Source organism: Phaethon aethereus (genome assembly GCF_964289735.1).
Source record: "Phaethon aethereus genome assembly, chromosome: 2".
NCBI classification, from domain to species: Eukaryota; Metazoa; Chordata; class Aves; order Phaethontiformes; family Phaethontidae; genus Phaethon; species Phaethon aethereus.
In genome coordinates, this window is record NC_138582.1 from 44,370,224 (window position 1) to 44,391,645 (window position 21,422).

The window sequence follows — 21,422 nt, forward strand, 5'->3', positions numbered from 1 at the left end:
TTGTTTGTCTTAAGGAAATAGCACTGAGAAATCATCAGCTTCCCTCATAAGCTGTTTCGCTCCTTCCACTCTGGGAGTTCTAGTTGTAGGCAGAATAACAAAGATCATTGCCTCTTATTGTGCCAGTTTTGATTAAATCTTAAAGAAGAATCAGATTTTTAGATAATAATTTAGATACTATTTTATCAATACTCAGATTTCTCTGGGTGCCAATGCACAAGAGAGATGCCACTCCATAATGACCGTCCATGGCCTCCTGCATAAGCAACGTTCTGCTGCAGCAGTCACGGTAGAGTGGCACACAATCCTTGCTAGAAGTTTACATTGCAGTTTTTCAATTCATACTTGGGAAGCACAGACAAATGCTAAAGGATCCTTGTGGTGCATCCTCTGGGCTTTTGAAGTGGCCTTCACTGAAGCGTATGAAAAATGAGATGGAAGGTTTTGCACACGTTGTGCAAATTATTATTTTTCTTGATCTTCATAAGGATGTATGTACATGGCTGTATGTATTTCTTACCTTGATTAGCAGGGCTTAAGGACTGACATAAGAAATAATCCATACCTAGCCAACACCCATTACAAAATAGGGAATCTTCAGTCACACTGACAGCATTGTCCTGTTGGAAATGATGCTATTTTTGTGCATTTGGAATGGAAAATATACAATTTCATAAATAAAATATTTAACAGTTTTTCTTGTGGTCATTAATGGCTTGATATTATAAATACTCTGCTTATAGACCAAGACATTTCCAGTATCATTCATTTCCCATGCCAGATTTGTGGTTTATGATGGAAGTATACTTTTAAGAATGTAGACCAGCAATGGCACTTACCAGTTGTCATGATAACTTTGTCCTGCAGGACAGAGAACCAAAAGAACAGTAATAAAAACCAAGTAGCATCCTCTAAACAAAGAAAATAAATCAAACACTATTTATTGATCCATGTTAGAAATCTCTATAAGAGGCTCAGTGAGTGGACAGCTGGCTGAAGCATATACCTTATGGCTAGACCTTTTAAACACCCAGTTGTAGCATGATACCACTGAGAGAAATTATGCTTTCCTTATGCAGCCTCACAGCAAATCTACCGTCCTATAGTGCAACGCATTAGCCTTAGCATTTCTTTAAAAAAGGAGAGAAAACAGGAGAAGGATTTTCACAGCTGGTAATGTACTAAAACATATTAGCTTTCATCAGGAGAATATAATGGTACTACTGTTTAAGAAAATGCTACAACCTTGTGTAATTTTCTCTGTTTTTTTAAATGGAGCCTTTTCTCCTTGGAAGATGGAAGAAAATGGGGGAAGATAGGATAAGTAAATATTTTTAGCCTTCTCAGCTGAAATCCATAATTACAGTTTTATTCTGTTCCCGTTTCTGAAACATAGATTTCTTAGAGCTGACTGCAGGCTTCAGGAGTCATCTTTGCCTTTTAAATTGAAGCATTTTAGGTTTTCTCTAATTAACAACCACTTGCAGAGTACATCACAGGCTTAGTGCCTACTCACCAGCCAGGTTTCTTATAGACAGATCTGTTATTGCACTAAAATGAGGGCGAGAGGCCTTCTGTATTAATAGTTTATGAAGATAGCTAAATTACAGCTGACCATACAGTATTCTGGCTATGTTCTTCTCCTAAGTCTCTCTCTAGAGTCTCTTTTTCTTGGGGGGGATAAAGCTTCTTGAAGTGATAATACCTTCTTCTGAATGATAATAGTTTGGACTGGTTGGTGTGGGGCAGTATCATTTTGAGAAATAGCTGTAGGAAGTGCTTAGGCAACCTTCCTTGTACAGAGCACCAACTAATTAAAATAGAAACTTTCGCTTTCTTTTCCCCTTAAGGTGACAGGGTTTTAGATCTAAAGAAACAAAACCAAAAATCACAGGAAGCAGGACAGCTGTTATTAGATGTCAGTTCAAAGAGGAGGTAAATGAAAATTATTTATCCACAGGAAACTGCCCAGGATCAAGGTCTTCACACAGTTACCCACTTTGTTTCCAGTCCTTTTTCACCTGATCAGTCTCACCACATGGTACTCATAATAAGCTAACTAGACTCAGAGCTTCTTGGAGCAAGGTGTTGTCACAGTTTTATCTTGTACAGTGGCAAGCACATGGGTTGTTTCTTAAAAACAAATGGCAAAAAAAAAGGCATTTCCTTCCTCCCTCTGTCCCTTTGCTCCTCCTCCCTTCATTCCTCATTGCCTCATGACATTTGTGTCACCTTCTGGATCCCAAGTTCACATTCACCTTGCCAATAATTTCTGCCCAGGTGCAGCCATAAGGCAAAACAATGGTGCAATACGAAAGGAAAGCTGTCAGGTAACTGAAAGTAGCATCAAAAAAAGCAGTAGAGGAGTAGATATTCTTATATCTGTACTGCTGACTGACAAGCCTTATGGCAGGACATACGTGTGCATTTACCATTTTAAAGAAGAAATCATGTTTCCTGAAAGCATCAACCTTAGAAGGAAACCCAGAGCTTGAAGGAATGAATACTGTTGTAATGCTCAGGAGCTGACTTGTATTATTTCAGACAAACATGGCTGAGAACTGATGGACATGCATTCCATAGACGCTGGCATTTTCTTCACAGAATAGCTGCTTTCTGCTGTGCCGTTTTCTGTTTTGCATAATATGATATGAACCTCATTACTACAGTTTGGAGGGTTTTGAACATTCACAGAAAGAAGCACAGGGAGAAGAGCAATAGTTTGATTGATGCAATTTTCACATTGGCCCAGTGGATAATCAGAAGGGCACTTCTATTACAAGGACATGCAGAAAGCAAAACATTATAAATCCTACCCACAATGCAGGGCCAATAAGAAATGCTAAAAATCCTCCAACAACACAGGCTTTCTTGACATAGTCATTGTTAACATCTTAATAGGATCTAGCAGGCAAGATCTGCTCTTATGACAGGCGTACAAGGCACAGTTTGAAAGAAGGATAAATATGTATGCATAGAAATTACATCTTCCTAGAATGATAAAAAACAAATAGATTAAATGAACCACTACCTTGGAGAGCCTGGAGTGTACGAGTCTGTACAACAATACAGAGCTGCAGGACCAGCTGTGGTGCACTTTCCAGAAATGTGGCTAGCAAATGCAGCATGCTCACATCTGCATACTCATACACCATTTTCCAATAAAACCGCCATCTGTCATTCTCTCCACTCCGTCGACTCCGGATACCCAGGTATATTGTGTGGAAATACCTAGAAATAAAAGAGAGAGGTTATAGAAATGCAGAACGGTATTTTACAAGTAACACATCTGCTTGAAAATAACCAACATTTTTTCAATGTACTTCAAAATAATGAACATTTCTTTAAAACAATTATCAAATTGCAATTTATAATAGTTGATGTGATAAGAGTAAACTAAACTGAAGACAAGACTTGCCTTCATAAAGCCATTTAAAAAGCTTAGCATTGTTTTATTTGTCAAATAGTACTCCTTTCAAGGATCCAGTTTTCTGAATTGAAATATAAGAGGGATGTGTTGATTATACGGCCTCCCTCAGAGTTTTTCCAAATAATAGGGGAAAAAAGACTGATTCTGCAATGGCCTCTAATCAGAACTTGCGAAGAACTGATGTCCTTTCTGTGTGGCTCTATGTGGACTTGGAAGACCACGCGCACTGCAAGCCTGGGTTGGTCTTAGCCTGGGGCCCTGCTATGGCTGAACTCATTGTCCTGCTTTTCCACCTCTCTAATGCATTGAGTATCGTATTTCAGATACTGCCAAATATGTAATGCTTTTTCTCATAGTTTGATTATTTTAGGAGGAGAGAAGATGTAGCTGTGAGTTCCTATTTTAGGAGGAGCAGAGATGTGGCTGTGGGTTCCCTTGGTGATTAGAAGTGACTCACTACAATAGCTCCCATGCAGCAGCAACAGTAAGAAGAAGCAGGAGCCAGGAGCCCAACTGACTGCTGCTGCTGGCAGCAGCAACCAGCAGATGAGAGAAGTAGTGGTCAGAAAGCACACGTCAGCTCTGGTGGGCTGTGCAAACAAGTGGGAAAAGCACCTGCCAACCAGCCGATTATATAGATCTCAGTGAGTGCAGGAGCAATGGCTGCTTTCAGAAAGCAAGGGATGTCTTCTGATGGCCAAGCCACCCGTCTGCTGTGACACTTTTCATGACCCTTGCAGCAGTCTCCCATGACACACTTGTGTCATAGCACAACCACCACTCTCTGTGGCCTTTGATCTGCTCTATTATTCTGAGCTGCTCTCTGTTATTCTGTGTCAGAAAGTTTAGGCTCCCACCTTGCTCCTACAATTTTAGTTTAAAATGAATTAAGGCTGAAAAACCAGTCTCACTCACTGAAAAATTCTGAAGATTAAGATATTGTCTTGCATCAGGATGTCTTGCACCTACCCAAGTGCCCTGTTGGGCTACTAACTGATGTGGATGTCTGCTGCTCTTTCTCGCTGTATCTTTCACATTCTGGTCCTGTAAAGCATTTCCTTATGATCTTTTTAATATGTTTTCACAGCACTTTTTTTTTAAAGTAAGGTTATATTTTCTAATGAGAAAAATTTTAGTAAATCTTAACCACTTCCACTATGAATTGTTTGAATTGATTAACATAAAACATTGCAGTATTTCTCCTTTTCACAAGTCCTTGTCTTAAAACTTTTTTCATAAGTGGTGGAGCATGGTGAATTGTGGATCTTCTTTATATATAGGCTGCATGCAACCTTTCATCCCTCTTCTGTTCAGTTGTAACTCCAGTGGTATCTGCTGCTGCTGAGAAGATTTCTGGCCTCTGACTGACAGAACAGCTCAAACTCAGTTGCCCCCTCAAAGAATGACTGCTGTGCTTGTACCCAGTGAACATGGTGCACATGCCACCGCAGAGCAACAGCTTTACTCTGGAATATGCATCAAACAAACCAGGGAGTAGCACAGAGAAACAGCTGAGAGGCCAGATCTGAGCCTGCAACATTTCTCTTGACAAAGCACATCATAGCAATATAAAAGGAAAACACATTAAATTCACATTTAAATTAAAATCACACCAGGTGGCTTTGAATTTTATCAAAGTCCCACGTGGGAGTGAAGCAGCAATGAACCACTCAGAGACTGAGACCACAGAGGTACAATAAGCAAGACACCAACCCTACCGTTCATGCAGAACACTGAGCAGGTCTAGGTGGGTTAGAGTATGATGGGATAACAGGGGCAGTCTGGAGTCCTCAGGGTTAGGTAAAGTGAAACGACCTGCTGCCCAGATCTGAAAGAAGCCACTGAGCTGGAAAGGCATCTTTTGCTGCGCAGTTCTGCTAATGGGGTCCGCTGGACCCCACGTTCTCAGTCACAACCAGTTTAAATTGTTCCTAGACCTCTCATTAGCAGCACAACAGGGACAGGTAGGACTTGGATTTCCTTCTGCAGCTTGTTTTTTGGGTGGGGTTTGTTTGGCCTGCCTCACATGGCCTCCCAAGAGGCACACCTGGGAATATTGCACATAGAGGAGCAGACAGCATCTTCAGTGTCCTTCTTTTGAGATACCACTCACCCTTGCTATAAATATCTAAAGTAGCTTTGGCTGCTGATGGTTGTGCCAGGAGGCTCTAGCTCTGCAAGTGGAGCCATCTGCAACTTCGGTTCTGTAGCATTTGTGCAAAAAATACTTTTTCCTATTATGAAAATGACATGCTGTGCCAGGCAACGTCCCCTAGGGTTCTTTACCTGCTCTGCAGAGTGGTTGTGCATGGCAAATATGTTGTGATTAATGAACCCTTATGGAAATATTTTGTCTCCCATTGCACTTTATTGTGAAACACTGGCAGTGAGTTATTTGGGACTGGGAAATCATTGCTCTTTGTCTACTTAGCTCTCTGCAATTTAGACAAGAGGCAGAGGAGGAAGATACTTTCTCTTTTTACACACTGGGGACCAAATTTCAGCCGAGGGTGGTATTTTTTTCTGTCCTATCAATTTTGGCCAAATTAATTCCAGGCTGAGTAGAGCATTTACACACATAATTAGTCACTGATTTATAGGCAGAATCAGGTGATGACACAGCTACATATTCTCATTTGCATCCACAATTAAATGCACCAGCAACTGATGTTAGGTGTACAAATTAGCAGTTATTAAAATAAAAAAGATAGTCTTGTAAAATGCTTCATCTATCAAAGACACTTTTTTCCTGTAGTGAAATTAAAAAAAAAGAATTGGGAGAAAGTTATTTTCTTCTTGTGGTTTCCAAATATAGGTTAATACTGCAGTAATGACACATCCCATTTTATATATATGCATTATGTAATTGTATCTTAGACACCCTCACTGGAGTCCTATTGTCAGCAAATGCTATACAGACACACTTGGAGGTAGTTCCTGCCCTGAAGAGTTTCTATATTTTGGTCTTCTGGTATCGTTTTGGTAGAAACTCACATTTTTTTGTGAGCCCATATTGTGGCTCTTATATACAGTTATTCTGGAAAGATACAGGAAGAAGTAATAAGAGTTCTGCATTGGAAAATATCTTAGATTCTTTGTAGGGTAAACTGATGCCAATGAACCTGAAAGAGCAGATGTAAATGCTAATATTTTGGTTGTGATTGTGTCTAGAGGCCTCAACTACAGTCTTGTGCATGTGCTGTACAAATATAAAAAACCTGCCTATCCATTTCCATAAAGAGCATTTCACTGACATGAAAAGAAATGACAAGGAGTGAAGAAGTGAGAGTTAGAGCACCAGAGGAAGAAGATAAAAAAGGAGGAATGGTTAGTATGGTAACAATACTGTCATCTAGTAAAGTAACTATTTCCTCTAATAAATCAAGAGAGTCCATTAAAGTTTCTGATTTCATTAGGAAAGTAAAAAGCAAATAAAAGACTCCATCTCCTCCCCAAAATCCACAATTTCATAGCTCTCATATTTGTGGAGAAAAGCTTAGAAGTAACTGAGTTTCCTAGATATTTTACAGTTAGAAGACTATAAAATGTACTGTGAAAAAGAGATTTCAAATCCTGTTATTTTAAAATTACTCTTTTTCCTTTTTTTAAACCAGACCACTGCTTGGGTTGTCAATGCTGATATAAACAAGCTTACTGTTCAGAATGAAGACAATGGAGTAGGAAGCAATACTTCCTATATTGCTGATTATCAGATGGCAACATATATGTCATTATTTGAGGCTTAATGTCTTTTTTGCCGTCTGGAGGAAATGGAGAATGCTTCAGCATTTATTTGTTTTAATTTATTTCAATACATCACACAGCACAGTATACAGACCATTGATAAAGCATAACCCCAAGGATATAAACCCGAGGCAACACAAGTGACGTCTTTTTCCACTATATTAATGAGGGAAGGCAGTAAAGTGAAAAACAAACAGAAAAGCCATTATGCTGCCCACAAGAAGTGTTCAAAGTGCAAGACAAATAGAACCAAAAAATGACCTATATTTGTAGTTCTTGAAAAATTGTATTTCTGTTCATTCTGACCACACAGTGTCTCCCCTGTGTTTCCATAATCAAGAGTCCTCATTATGGTCCAGGGTTACATACCAATCTTGAGGATGGTCAGCATAGACTGAGATACCTACACTTGAAATACTTCTGGTGACACTTCAATTATGTGATTAAAGCATGATCAATTGTGCATTTCACTGAGATGTTGTCGTGTAATTATATGATAATACCAAATACTTATAGGAGTGCTTTCCAAGTTTAAAGTGCTTTACAAACACTAATTGATAAACTGGGATGAATGTAAAGAATCTCACAGAGTTCATTCTACAGGAGTTGGCAGCTGACTAACCTAATACCGCCCTGCAGGAGCAAGGTATAGCTTTTACTCACCAAACTCAAAACCAGGTGAGATTTCATAAGCCCATGACGGGGATGAGTTTCCCTTTTCTTGTGTGCAGAATAATCTCACCCCTTTCTTCCTTGTTCTTAGGAATGTGATATTTTGTCCTGAATTTGTGGACAAAACCCCTTCTCCCCAGCTCTTGCTTCAGTACAAGGCAGGCAACGAGGTCCCTAAAATACTTCCAGATGGGAAGCAATTCCTTAGAGTCAGATATTCTGGAAGAGAGAGTTGAGATGCCACTGGCATTTGGGCTAAGGGTTTCTAACCTGACTACAGTTCATCTACTGTTTTATAAAAGGCCTTCGGTGAATATCCTGGTATCACTGAAACTGAAAAGGCTTTTGGTAGTGATTTAACAGAGCTTGGGTTTTTACCCAGGTTACTTCATAGAAGCTGGGTGTCATTTATGCTCACTACTTCTCTCTGTGAAATGATTTCAGAAGCTGCTCCATTGTGCTCCACAGACACTATTCTTTTTAGTACAGACAGCTGAGGCTTACAATAAGTGGAACAGAGAAATCGAATCCTGATTGCTGGTGAACATGTTGTTCTCATGCATGTGGGACTGAACTGTTCTTGCTGCCCACAGTTTGGCTCAGTCAACATCTTTCAACTTTCTAAGCTACTCTGGGCTTCCCATCCTAAAGTTTGCCATTTGTCCTTACCTCCTTTCTTCCAGCCCCATAATTTATTGCAAAACTTTAGCTATGAATTGAGATTTTGGAGATGAGGGAGAGTTGCTTTTCATTTAAACAGTGTGCACAAGTATGTGCGTATGCCAGCACAGAGCCATATGCAAGTCCAGCCTCACTATAGCTCTGAGAACTTCTTGCTACAGATTTTCACCTTAATGAAACTGTCCATCTGACGGTAATATACACAGCTCTAGAAAAAACTCTTCAGTTTAGAAGTGTCAAAGACTACATTGTTACCATGTGCTTAATCTAAAAAGTCCTTAGGATGATAACATATGAATGAGAGACCATTTGCATTCTTTGGAAAAATGAAAATGTTCTGATTTCATGCCTCATGAAGTCCACAATTTATTACAATTGCCTAAGTCAGTAGAGGACATTTGCTCATGTTACATAATCTACTGAAACATTTGCGAGAAGATCAAAAGTCATTAATGGCTAGTTTTAGCGCAGTCCCAGACATTTATTCTGATGCCTAATTTGCCCCTGTATCAAATAGTACATTAAGCAATTTAGCCATACCATAAACAGTTGTTCTTCCTGTGTTTGAAGTGTGGAGAATAAAAATCACTACTGCAGAGCTAAAAAACAGTAGAATAAACAGTAATTGAGGTAAGTGGTATTTTCTTCTGTTGCTTAGTTACCAGAGAAAACTTAACTGTATTTGTATCTCAACAGTATTTGCCATGTTAAATAACAACAGATTGTTCTATTTTGCTTCTTACGTGCCTTTTTATTAGGTGTGCCTGAATACCTAAAAAAAAAAAGTTTCGTTAGCAGGAACACTTACTTCCTTATCAGTACGTGCCAACGCTTATTCTTTTTATTCCGAAGAAATGGACAAATCCCTTCAGTTTTAATTCCTTCTTCTAGGAAGGAACAAGCAGCCAGTTTTTAATTTCCCAATCAAATTATTTTTTGATGGGAGCATTAAGGTTTAATGTGCAAAAGGAAACTGAAATGCATTCTGTAGCACAGCAGTGACCAAAGCTTGTCCAACCAAGCATGGTTCTGGCAATTTAGCAGCAGTCAAAAGTCTGGGCTTAATTTACTTTAAATTATGAGTGCAGCATCCTCATCTGTGTCACTGAGATGAGATCCATATGAGGACAGATCCCACTAGGGAATATTTCATCATAAGAGATGTGAAAAGACTTATTTCCAGAATATACCTCCATTGCAACGATAAAATACAAAATCCAAATTCTTGTATTTAATTTTCCCTTGCAGTGTGTAAGATATCAGAGAAATATGTCTTTTACTTCCTTTAATACAAAGCAAGACACTGTATGAGCATAAACAAAATGATTACATCGGTTTCATTATGACCTATAAAGCATTCCCCAGCATCTTCTGCGACTGGGTGATCTTTCCCAAATGGCCACGGATAGTATTACAGCAGCATTTTACAGTCAACTAAATTTTTATGGCCATCTGACTTTAGCTGCTATCTGAATTCCCCAAACGTAACCAGTTGTCCCCAGCACTTTCCTTCCCTTCCTGACATGGCCAAACTGCAGAGCTGCGGTATGTGAACCGCTGCTGTAGGGAGGTGGCAGGACTAGGTCCAGGTTTAAGGAGAAGGCAGAGCGGTCTAAATAAAAATCCCTGGTGCCCGCTGCTCGCCTACGAAAGCCCCTCGCCTGCGGGGCACGGCTGCTCGGCCCTGCTGCTCAGGCTACGGTGGGCTTCAATCCTGCATGAGGCAACGGCTGCCTCCAAGGAACCAATCTCCCTGTACTGGAAGAAAGGCGCAGCTTGCGTGCTTGCACTGAACGGCAGGGATGCCGGGCTGTCCCATGCTAGCACCCCTCCGCCTTGACAGCATTTTACCGTACCTTCATTTTCTGTGCACCCCGCAGGTTCAGGTGAGAGGGGCAGCAACCCCCCCGCCTACACGCCCAGTGAGGCGATACCCCCGCACCACGCCCGCCGCGTGCTGCCACACCAGACGGAAGTGCCCCTGCAAGTCCGACATTTTGTTTCATCATTTTCGTGTTTCCACTTCCAAAACTGGGATATTCCCAGTATGCGCTCGCCACCCAGGCCTCCCCCTCAGCCTGGCGGCTCCGCGGCCGGCCTGTCAGGGCCCGTGATGCTAGGCTGTCCCTGCCATGTCTGTAGCGCTCGTCCTCACGCCAGCTTCCCCTCCGTAGCGCCGGGGCCCGGGAGCAGACGGAGCTCGCTGGCTGCGGACCGTCGGGCTGGCAGCTGATGGTGTCACCGCCCGTGACAGGGATGACTTACCCATGTCACGGGGTGTGATCCAGCCATCAGCCACAGCTCCTCAAGATGCTGCCCCCATACATCTCAGGAGTAATCAGTAGTGCATTTTTTGCACTATCAACTATGGGTTAGAATTAAAAAGGGGAATGAAGAAGTGAAATTGAAAACATACAGTGTGCTGCTGCTGTCTGTAGCTTTGTATCTCAGAATTTCTTCACCAGGCATTGCCACTGGAGCTGCGTAATGGCTGCCTTTCCTGTTTCAGTCAGGGGACAAGGCCATTTAGACATGCTCAGGAGCACAACTAAAAAGTTTTACTGTGCTCTCTTTTCCTGCACGGCACCACACACCCGCGTGCTCTTTAACCACAGCCACTGCCTCATCAAAAGCTGATGAAATCGCTTTGGGCATCAGAGGCCCCTTGGTTTCCACCTGTGGGAAACACCGGTGTTTCTTACGTGTCGCTGGGGCTGCAGCCCTGGAAGTGATGCCCGTGTGAGACCAGACCCCTGAGGGCCAGCAGCTTCCTGGGAGAGCACAGATCTGCCCTGCTCTGCCTCCTCTGAGAAGCTGAGGGCTTTCCCACCATTTTGGAAGGGTCCCTATAGACTTCCTGAACCAACAGCACTCATCTATAATTGCTAGGGAAACACCTCTTTATTGATTAATGCCAGGGCACTCCAAAGAGCTAAATACAAATCCTGATTCTTCTACAGTCTGCTATATGACTGTCTCCTTTTGGGTTTTTTTCCTGCAGTCTTACACCCTTTCGGGGGTACCCAAGTGGAAGGCTGTCTCTGTCCTTTGAACAAGAGTTGAGATCCCTGATCAATAGTGGTTTACAATGAATTTCTTTCTTCTCTTATTCTGCTTTCCTCCTGTCATATTTTCATTTGCTTCTAAGTCTGTCTGCATGTTAGTCATCCCAAAGCACCCTGAGAAGTAAATCCTGGTTTGCCTGTGTCTCAATCTGGAGATATCAGGAAGAATCAGGGAGCAGCAAAGCACAGAATCCCCGAGGGACCTTCAGGCGTTCCCTGGAAAGGCAATTAGTCATGGACAAGGATCCATACCATGCAGTTGTCAGAGGAATATAATCATTATCATGGGCATCCTCACTTCACCAGCCCCTGGGGCTGCAGCAGATGTTGAATTGTTTCCCTGTTCCTTCGCAGCTATAACAGATTTATGATGATAGCCCTTGGAAATGGTCCCAAGACCCTCCTCGTGAGGCTGGTGAGGAAGATGCACCTGTCTCACAACCACCTATTTGACTGCACTTGAAGAAGGGACCACTTGTAGAGTTTAGAAGTGCACACAGCTGGAGAACAGTGCCTCTGGCTTCTTCTCAGCTTGGTATTTCCCCGCTCTCTGGGCAGCATCCCATCACTGCATAAGGATAAGACCAGGATAAGGCATCAAGAACCCTTTGCCTTCCTTACCATGTATTAGTTTCCACAGCAGCAAAGAGTACAATGGTACACTCTGAAAACCAGGGTCCCACGGCTGGAGACACTGCAGTCTGGACACAGGCTGTTCTGGCTATCGGTGTTTATTATTCACACTGCACACAGGGAGATACTCAGGCCCCTCTGGGGGAGCCAAGTCTCTCCCAGCATCCATCTCTCAGACCATTTCCAGAGGGACATGGGCTATTTATCGACCTGAACAGTCCACAAGGGAGGGTTCAACATGGAGGTGGAGCGCCAGAGCATCTAGCGGGCTAAACAGCCTGGAGCATTCCTGTGCCACTTCTTGGCCAGCTTCATTAGGGAACCCTTCAGTGGTGAGCTCACAAACTCATGGTCAAATACACCAACTGTAAGAGGGAACACTTTCGCACCATTAGTCACAAGAACCAATGCTGTTTGATGCTTCCTCTGATGTCTTTGATAAATTAAGTAGATAAAACTGCCTGCAGAACAGGCAACTTTCCTGTGTCAACTTCCACAGAAGAGCAGGCAGTTGTGATTTCCTGAGTCCAGGAAAGGAAAAAATTGCATTTTTAAAGCAGAGGAGATGTCTGCAGTGTCTTTTGCAAAAGTCAAGAGAAGCAACAGTAGCACAAATACTGGAGAATCAGGATGGCTAGGGCAGAGGCTATATTTTACCCCCACAGACAAAATATAATGTGTTTCCTTTCATATATACACATCTTTCTTTCTTGACCACTGGTGTGTGCCAGGATGAATCTGGGTTGTGTCACTCTGGGGGCCTAGCACTGTAATCTCACACTGTGAAACAGCAGGGGCTAGCTGCCTCCACTAACCAGTAAAATGAACTATTGCCAACCTTCCCCTTCCTTCCTCCAAAAAGCCTTCCAAATTGCGTATAAGAGCTTTTATAGGACCTGCCAGCTCTTTCTATCTCAGAGAAAACACACAACTGAGAATTCTGTTTGGAAATATCTATGCTGTAAATAACTTTTTATTCATCCTGTTTATACAGCAGTCTATGCTTCAACTTTTTCTTTCGAAGTACTCAGGAAAAGCTATTAGCTAACCCTCTGATATAAAACTCCTAATAAGTTGAATTCTCTTTGTTTGGATGGAGAAATCTATAAGCATTCAGGAAGCAATGTGGGACTAGTCACTCATTAAGATAGGGACAGATGCTGCTTGTGTGATCTCTATGTGATATTCAAACGGTTGACAGCATTATTTAATGGGAATTCAGCCTAACTTCCTGCTGGTGCTTATAAGTGGTCCCAACTTATGGAGAATGTGCTTTAAATATTGTCTGCTTGAAGAACTCTATATAAGATCCACTCCAAAACAAATCTGCCAGCTAATAGTATTAGTAGTGCTGAATAGCATCTCACAAAGAAATGGTCCTAAATACCAAGCTGAAGACTACACCATGCGTTATATCTGTGTATGTTGCAAATGTAGTATTCAGAAAACTTTGGAATAAAGTTTCTGACTTGGGTTTTGCCTAGGGGAAAAGCTCTAGGGCAAATGGCAGCATTTTCATTTTAGTCTTTCATCAGTTCCCATAGGACAAATCCAAAGGGCGTCAGTGAGAAAAAGACCCTGAGGAATCTAGTGGGAATTTTGCCAACTGACAGACCTCCCAGTTTGCCTCCTTATCACTATATTATAGAAAAAGATGAACGAATATAAGAGGTGATATACAACACATAAACCAAAGGAGAAAATAACATGAGCTGGCAAGACAGCAGTTACATTTAGGACATGAAAGCAAACTGTGGTCATTAGAGATCTACAGTCTTTAGCCTAACTGGAATTCTCAATTCCAATATTGTTCCGTCTTAAAATATAGCTGAAAGCCCAAGAAGCACTGAAGGATAGTAAAATGCCTATGAGAACAAATGCTTCAAGGGATAGCTTGTGTCAAAGGGCATGAATTTATAACAAATGCTGAGACTGACTGTGAATTCAACAGCCATTTTGTTTATAAAGTTATTCAGAAAAGAAGGCAGAGATAACACAGGCATTCAACCAGAATGAATAAAGATTTTTTTGCTGTAGCAGGAATTCCCTGGACAAACAGGAGAAGAGACCTGACCACATCAATCTCTTTTATATTGTATTTTGAGAAGGGCAGAAGAACACAATGGCCATTGAAAGGGGCAGCACAAAATAATCAGGGGTGTCAGAGCCTTATACACATATTATTTGTTACCTATCAGCTCAGAAAAGATTCATTCATGCGCAGCAGGAGCAATTCCAATGAAAAGTCTGTTTAAGAGAAGAATTACTTCAGAAAAATCTGTATGATCAGTATGAATCTACATGGGCAGTTACATACATTTAATTGAAATTATGAATTTTAATAGTTGATTTAAGCACTTAAACTCTTGACTTACAGGTGGTGTGCTTTGTTTTAGGATTAAGAGCCAGTTTAAGGTAAACTGAAATAAGCCAGTAGCACTGAATTAGTCTCCACTCAAAGGTTTGAAAAAATTTACCTAAGGTTTGGCCTATGAACATTTTTTTAATACTATTTTTAGTTGGATGTAAGATCAGTAAAGTTTTGCAACAAAAACCACAATCATATTTGCATATAGATCCATATATATAAGCTTGTCATTCCCTTGCAGTAGAGGTAAGGATGTAACATCTGATCGAAGGCTTGTAAAACTTGGAAGACCATACTGTTGAAATGCTACAAATATAACTAAACAAACACAAAATCTCCGTGCAGATAAGTCAAGTCCCAAACTGTTGTAAGTATATTTATAAACAAAGAGCAAGACTTTAAGCATCAAGTCTTAATTCACTGCCACCCTGAAAATCAGTATAATTAAGAGCTGGATGTAGCACAGGAGTGCTTTCAAGAGGGTAAAACTGCATGGGGCATTGCCAGGAGCCATAAGGCCACCCGATCCTCACCAGGGTGAGGGGGGAAATGCCAGAGCTGGAAGGCTTATTTGGGATTTGTGAAGGGAACACTTGCCCCCCACAAAGCATCCACCACTATCCCTTTGCACCTGGGCAGGAAACATTCCCTAGCGGTGGTTGCCCTAAACACACTGCAGGTCAAAAGAGCTCTGAAGGGTATCTCCAAACCCTACTTTGGCCATGGTATGTCCATCGATACTGGCAAACTTAGGATGATGTGCTTCACCCTTCCACTACAATCTTAAACACAGAATCACAAAATGGCTGAGGTTGGAGGGGGCCTCTGGAGGTCATCTGGTCCAACCACCCTGCTCAGATAGGGCCATCACCTAGAGCCAGTTGCCCAGGAGCATGTCCAGATGGCTTTTGAATACGTCCAAGGATGGAGACGCCACAACCTCCCTGAGTAACCTGTGACAGTGCTTGGTCACCCTCAAAGAGTGATTACTGATGTTCAGAGAGAACCTCCTGTGCTTCCATTTGTACCCATTGCCTCTAGTCCTGGCACTGGGCACCACTGAAAACAGCCTGGCTCCATCCTCTGTGCACCTTCCTTTCAGGTATATGAAATCCTCCCTGAGCCATCTCTTCTCTATGCTAAACAGCCCCAGCTCTCTCAGCAGTTCCTCAAAAGAGAGATGCTCCAGACTCTTAATCATCTTTGTGGCCCTTCACTGGACTCTCTCCAGTAGCTCTGTATCGCTCTTGTACTGGACAGCCCAGAATAGGACACAGCACTCCAGGTGTGGCCTCACCAATGCTGAGCAGAGGGGCAGGATCACCTCCCTCAACCTGCCAGCCACACTCCTAATGCAGCCCAGGACACCATTAGCCACTTTTGCTGCAAGGGCACATTGTTGGTGTACACCAGGACACCCAGGTCCTTTTCTGCCAAGCTGCCTTCTAGCTGGGTGGCTCCCAGCATATACTGGTGCATTGTGGTGTTCCTCCTCGGGTGCAGGATTTTGCACTCTCCTTGTTGAACTTCATGAGGTTCCTGTCAGCCCACTTCTCCAGCCTGTCGAGGTCCCTCTGGATGGCAGCACAACCCTCTGGTGTATCAGCCATTCCTTCCAGGTTTGTGATATTAGCAGACTTGTTGATGGTACACTCTGCCCCATCATCCAGAATATGGATGTAACATCTCTCAAGATGTTAAACAGGGTCAGAGCCAGCCCTCACCCCTGGGTTACACTGCTTAGTTACCGGCCTCCAGCTAGACTTCATGCCACTGTAACAAACCTCTGAGCTCAGTTGTTCAGCCAGTTCTCAATCCACCTCCCTGACTGCTCCTCCAGGCCATACTTCATCAGCTTCTCTATGAGGATCTTATGGGAGACAGTGTTAAAAGCCCTGATGAAGTCTAGGTAGACAATATCCACTGCTCTCCTCTCACCTACCAGGCCAGTCATTTCATTGTGGAAGGTTAATACTAAAACTAAGAAGAGATCAGTATGGCAGAACTTACGGCCAGGTTTATAGATACAGTGCTGGTGAAAAAAAAGAACGCTTACAAGTAAATTAAGCATAAAAAGATGCAGTTGTAGCATCTGTATAGCAAGCAGATAGCTCTTCAACTACTCATCCCTTGCACCAAAAATCCCTCAGACATATGGCAAATGCCAGAGATGGAATTCCTTGTTCAGACTGACACCCCATCTCCAAAATGCCACCTGCTACAAGCCTGATTCTTGGCCTAGACTTTACAGATTATGACTTCTTCAAGGAATATATGCTATGTGTCTTCCTAGCTCTTTGTGAAGTGAATAAAAATGTTCTCAAAATTCTAAGTGCAACTGAAGTTATAAGCAATGCTAATAATACTACTGTCAATAATAATAATTATAAGGCTGTCTGGCATTATTTGCTTAAATTGAAAAATGTTTATATTAAACCAGACAGCAAATTGCATGAACTTCCTTTAACCTTTGGAAACCATTAAGAAATTAAGTATTTTTGGCTAATTATGGTTGCAATTCCTGGGGCCTGCATGCCTTCTATGTTAGCTAGGTAAAATACCTGTCCCCATGACATTTCCTTCCTCTGTGGATCTCAGTCACTCAAGCGCAGAACTGGGTTTTCTGCATTTGTGGCAGGTCCGAGTTTAAGGAGCGTTTGAGGTGAAGTTGGAAAAGGATGTAAGTGTGCTTGATAAAGAAGGTAATAAAAACTATGAACTGCTCTTCTCAGCTTTTTGAGAGCACAATTAAGAACTTGCTCTCTCTGCTGGTATACCTGAGACCAGAAGCTTGGGGAAACAGGAAAAAGTAATTTTTGCAGGTTTGTTTGGTTTTTTTCCTATGGAGAATATTATAAAGAGGAGCATTCCCTTTTTAGACTTACCATTACCCTTTTGTCATGGTTTAAGCCCAGCCGGCAACTAAGCACCATGCAGGCGCTTGCTCACTCCCCCCATGGCAGGATGGGGGAGAGAATCGGAAGAGTAAAAGTGAGAAAACTCATGGGTTGACATAAAGACAGTTTAATAGGTAAAGCAAAAGCCACATATGCAAACAAAGTAAAACAAGGAATTAATTCACCACTCCCCATGGGCAGGCAGGTGTTCAGCCATCTCCAGGAAAGCAGGGCTCCATCATGTGTAATGGTTTCTTGGGAAGCCGAAACGCCATCACTCTGAACGTTCCCTGCTTCCTCCTTCTTCCCCCAGCTGTATATGCTGAGCATGACACCATATGGTATGGATTATCCCTTTGGTCAGTTGGGGTCAGCTGTCCCGGCTGTGTCCCCTCCCAACTTCCCGTGCACCCCCAGCCTTCTCGCTGGTGGGGAGGTGTGAGAAGCAGGAAAGGCCTTGACCCTCTGTAAGCACTGCTTAGCAATAACAAAAACATCCCTGTGTTATCAGTGCCGTTTTCAGCACAAATCCAAAGTATAGCCCCGTACCAGCTACTATGAAGAAGATTAACTCTATCCCAGCCAAAACCAACACACCTTTCTAACAGCAATCTGTCTGGTTGTTACTGGCTCCCAGGCCACACATATGTCCTCGGTTTCCAGAGAAAATTCAGGAAGAGTGGAAATAACTGGGAAGAGTGCTTCTGTACACAGAAATGTGCACATATAGTAGGGGTAAAGAAACATACAGGGATAAACTGAACAGCACCTTCTGGATGCTCCAAAGAAAATGATGGACTCATGATAGGTTAAGAGGGTGGAAGACTATGCAGAAGGCTTCCCCACACCCACAGCCATGGTTGGTCCCTATGTGTCCCTTGACACTTGCACCACATTCCTGGAATTTTCAGCCTCCCACACTCTGCTGGGAAATAAATTGTTTAGGTCTAGGAAGAATTACTAAAACTAGCTCTACCAAAGACCTATATATTACTGTTCAAAGATGCATAGCATTTCCTACAGCTAGAGGCAGCCATTTAGATTTGGCAGATGTTATTTTATTTGTTCAGGCTGAAAGGTCACTGTAATTCTGCCAGCTTTATTTTCCGCATTTAAAATGTCACCCCAAACAGGTAGCTAAGGTAATGTATTTACTTTCTACATATCTTCTACCTTTTTCCATGTCAGAGAAGGTCTTTTATGTCTTAGGAATGCTAATTAAGTTTGAGAACTGGTCTTTGGAAAAAAAACCTCGAAGGAAGTGAAGCACCTTTTTAAGATGATTGTCTCCGTTCCAAGGGTGTTCGATTCTATTGTTTTTCTAAGGGCTTTGACATGTTTGCTTCTGGCAGCACTTCTTTGCTCTCTCAAAGCATCTCTTCATGCAAGAAGACAATTATAATGATTGGAAAGATTTCCTGCTACTGTCCTCCATCTCTGTGCTCACATTTACTTGTGTCTGCAATTTGCACCTACAGAGATACATGACAAATTTGACCCTGTGCTTTGAAGGCCATTTCAAAAAAGCAATTAAAGCCATGGTTATATGGAAACCTTCATCGATCTATCTGTTGATGCCCACCCCCCATAAATCCCAGCTGTGCAAATCCATTTCCTCCATGCCAGCTCCAGCACACAGCTGAATCTGTGCTGAGCTGTTTCAACATGTCATGCAGGTCAAGAACTACCCGTTTTTCTCATTTAATTTTGGTTAGTTTTCTGTCATCTTACCATGCTCAAATGCCTCCATGAGGATCACAGAGCACCAGAACTGAAGGGGAGGCAAGAGAATAGGAAGCCATGGGCAGACAAAGGCAGGAGGAAGGCAGGACCACATCACCTAGGACTTGGAGGGAGTCCCACTACCATGCCAAGGCAACCTCATTTATTGGAAAGACCTCAGTGGCTCAAGGACACAGTTCAGCCTTGCCATATTTCCCCAGGGAACACTTCGATTCTTTTTCTAATTAGAACCCCCCTACCTTTTACTGACATTTGAAATGCAGGTATCTAAATGAATTTCAACTGTCATGCTGGTCAAACAGGGCTAACTGTACTCCAGAGAATCCTATCTGCTTATTAACTAACTTATAACAGGCACATAATGGCAATAAAAATCTCTCTGTGCATTGTTTAATTCAATGCACTGCATTTTTTTTTTTTAAATGAAGAGGTAAAGCTCTTGTTTTGTGTTATAAATTACTTGAAAGGAAGAGAAAAACATTCTGGTATTGAGGTATATTTCTGAATGGTTTTCTTCATACATTCTGTTTTTCCATCTTCTGCTTGTCAAGATGGGACATGAAAGCAAAACCACCAAAAAGAACCTCTACAGAAGAATACTTATTTTCCTTGTAAAATACATTAATGATGAATGCTGTCTCTAAGGAACCTGTGATTCTTTCTTCCTTATTGTTGTGCATGTTCAAACCAAACTGCAGACTGGCATGATATACTTGTGAAGCACTGAAACCCTAGGTCAAGATAAAGACCATCATTCACTCTCTTAATTTGCTTTTGAAATTAAGTTTGAAAAAGTCTGCAGTAAATCTGTTCCTGTGCCAAGGGTTTCCTTTTGTACTGACTATTTAAGTATTTTCACAAATGCATTTTTATATCTTTTTTTCCTTCCTGACCGCATGGTTTGAACATACGGGTCAATGCGACCTTACAACTTCCTAGGGGAAAATTAGCGGCAGAGAGCTGCCATGCAAAGGAAGAGACACTGACAAAAAATCAGTAGGTTTTCTGCAAAATACATTTACTGTTTCACAGAAATCTGCATCTGCTGTGATTTTCTTATCTTGCACTGAGTGGTCCAACCAGAATTTCATTATTTGGAAAGTGCAATCCATTCACTAATGTGTATCTGATTAAACTTGGCTCCAGATTACCTTAAGTTAGAAGCACATTATAGCTACATCTTCACACAATGCTGAAACATCCCACTTCCCAGAAAGCATTGGCAGAGGCCCAACTCTTACTGAAATTACCAGGACTGAGATCTCTAGCTTCCTTTAAATATTGGATCAGATCAATAAAATGGGACAGGCTGAGGATTTCATATACATGCATACACATATATGCATACACACACATCCCATATATATGCACTCACACACTATACTGTACTGTTATACGTCTGTCGGACACTCTAGAGGAGTCTGCATGCTTCTGACCTAACTTTTTTTCCCAGATGCAGACTGAGATTCCACAAAACCCTTCTACGGAAATGAAGGCAAAGAACTGAAGCAACATCGATAGAAGCTCTCATAGCTAAATCCACCGAAACAGTAAATCCAGGAAGTTCAGCCAAAGGCTAAGAACAAGCCACAGATTTCTTCTCATGCCAGTCCACCTTGAGGGATGCAGTTTCCCCTATGGTCCCCAGGCTCGTGTGCTACTTCCCTGGGATGAATGGCATCCATAGTACCTTCCCCATGCCCAGTCCCCTGTCCAGCTGTACATGCATCTGCTACACATCATTCCCTTGCAAGGGTGAATCTGGCACTTAGCATTAAATTGCCATAGCTAGGCTTAGACCACTTTGTCTAAAAGAAGAGTGGATTACAAAGAATTGAACCTGGTCTTTGCAATTCAAAATGAAAACCAAAAATATACACAAATAAAACAAAAAAATCCTGAACGAACCAGTCAAAATCCCTTGATTTAGCTGGCTTTCAACATTGTTTCTTTCACACTCTTGGACTTCAGTATATCAAGCAGGCCTGGAAACCAATGAAACAAATTTCAGCGCACTCGGAATCTAGCCTATGCTTGCAACAGGTGGACCTTAACTAGGCACAGGGAGTGGCAGAAGTTGCAAAGACTGATCCTCTTGAGACCTCCAAATTAATTTTAATTAACTAAGGAATTTGACTAAGCTCCTGTTAAGCTTTTTGCATTTGAAACTGCTGTTTCAAGGAAAACCT

The 21,422-nt window shown here is 42.0% G+C and overlaps 1 protein-coding gene across 1 annotated transcript in view; it reads right to left on the reverse strand.

The window, feature by feature from the left end:
• The window catches only part of XKR4 (XK related 4), a gene marked incomplete at its 3' end in the record, with an annotated part of 244,072 nt that overhangs the window by 94,607 nt on the left and 128,043 nt on the right, over nt 1-21,422 (reverse strand). Inside the window, exon 2 of the mRNA XM_082014846.1 lies at nt 3,032-3,231. Coding sequence (XP_081870972.1) covers nt 3,032-3,231 — 200 coding nt within the window. The remainder of the gene's footprint in view (nt 1-3,031; nt 3,232-21,422) is intronic.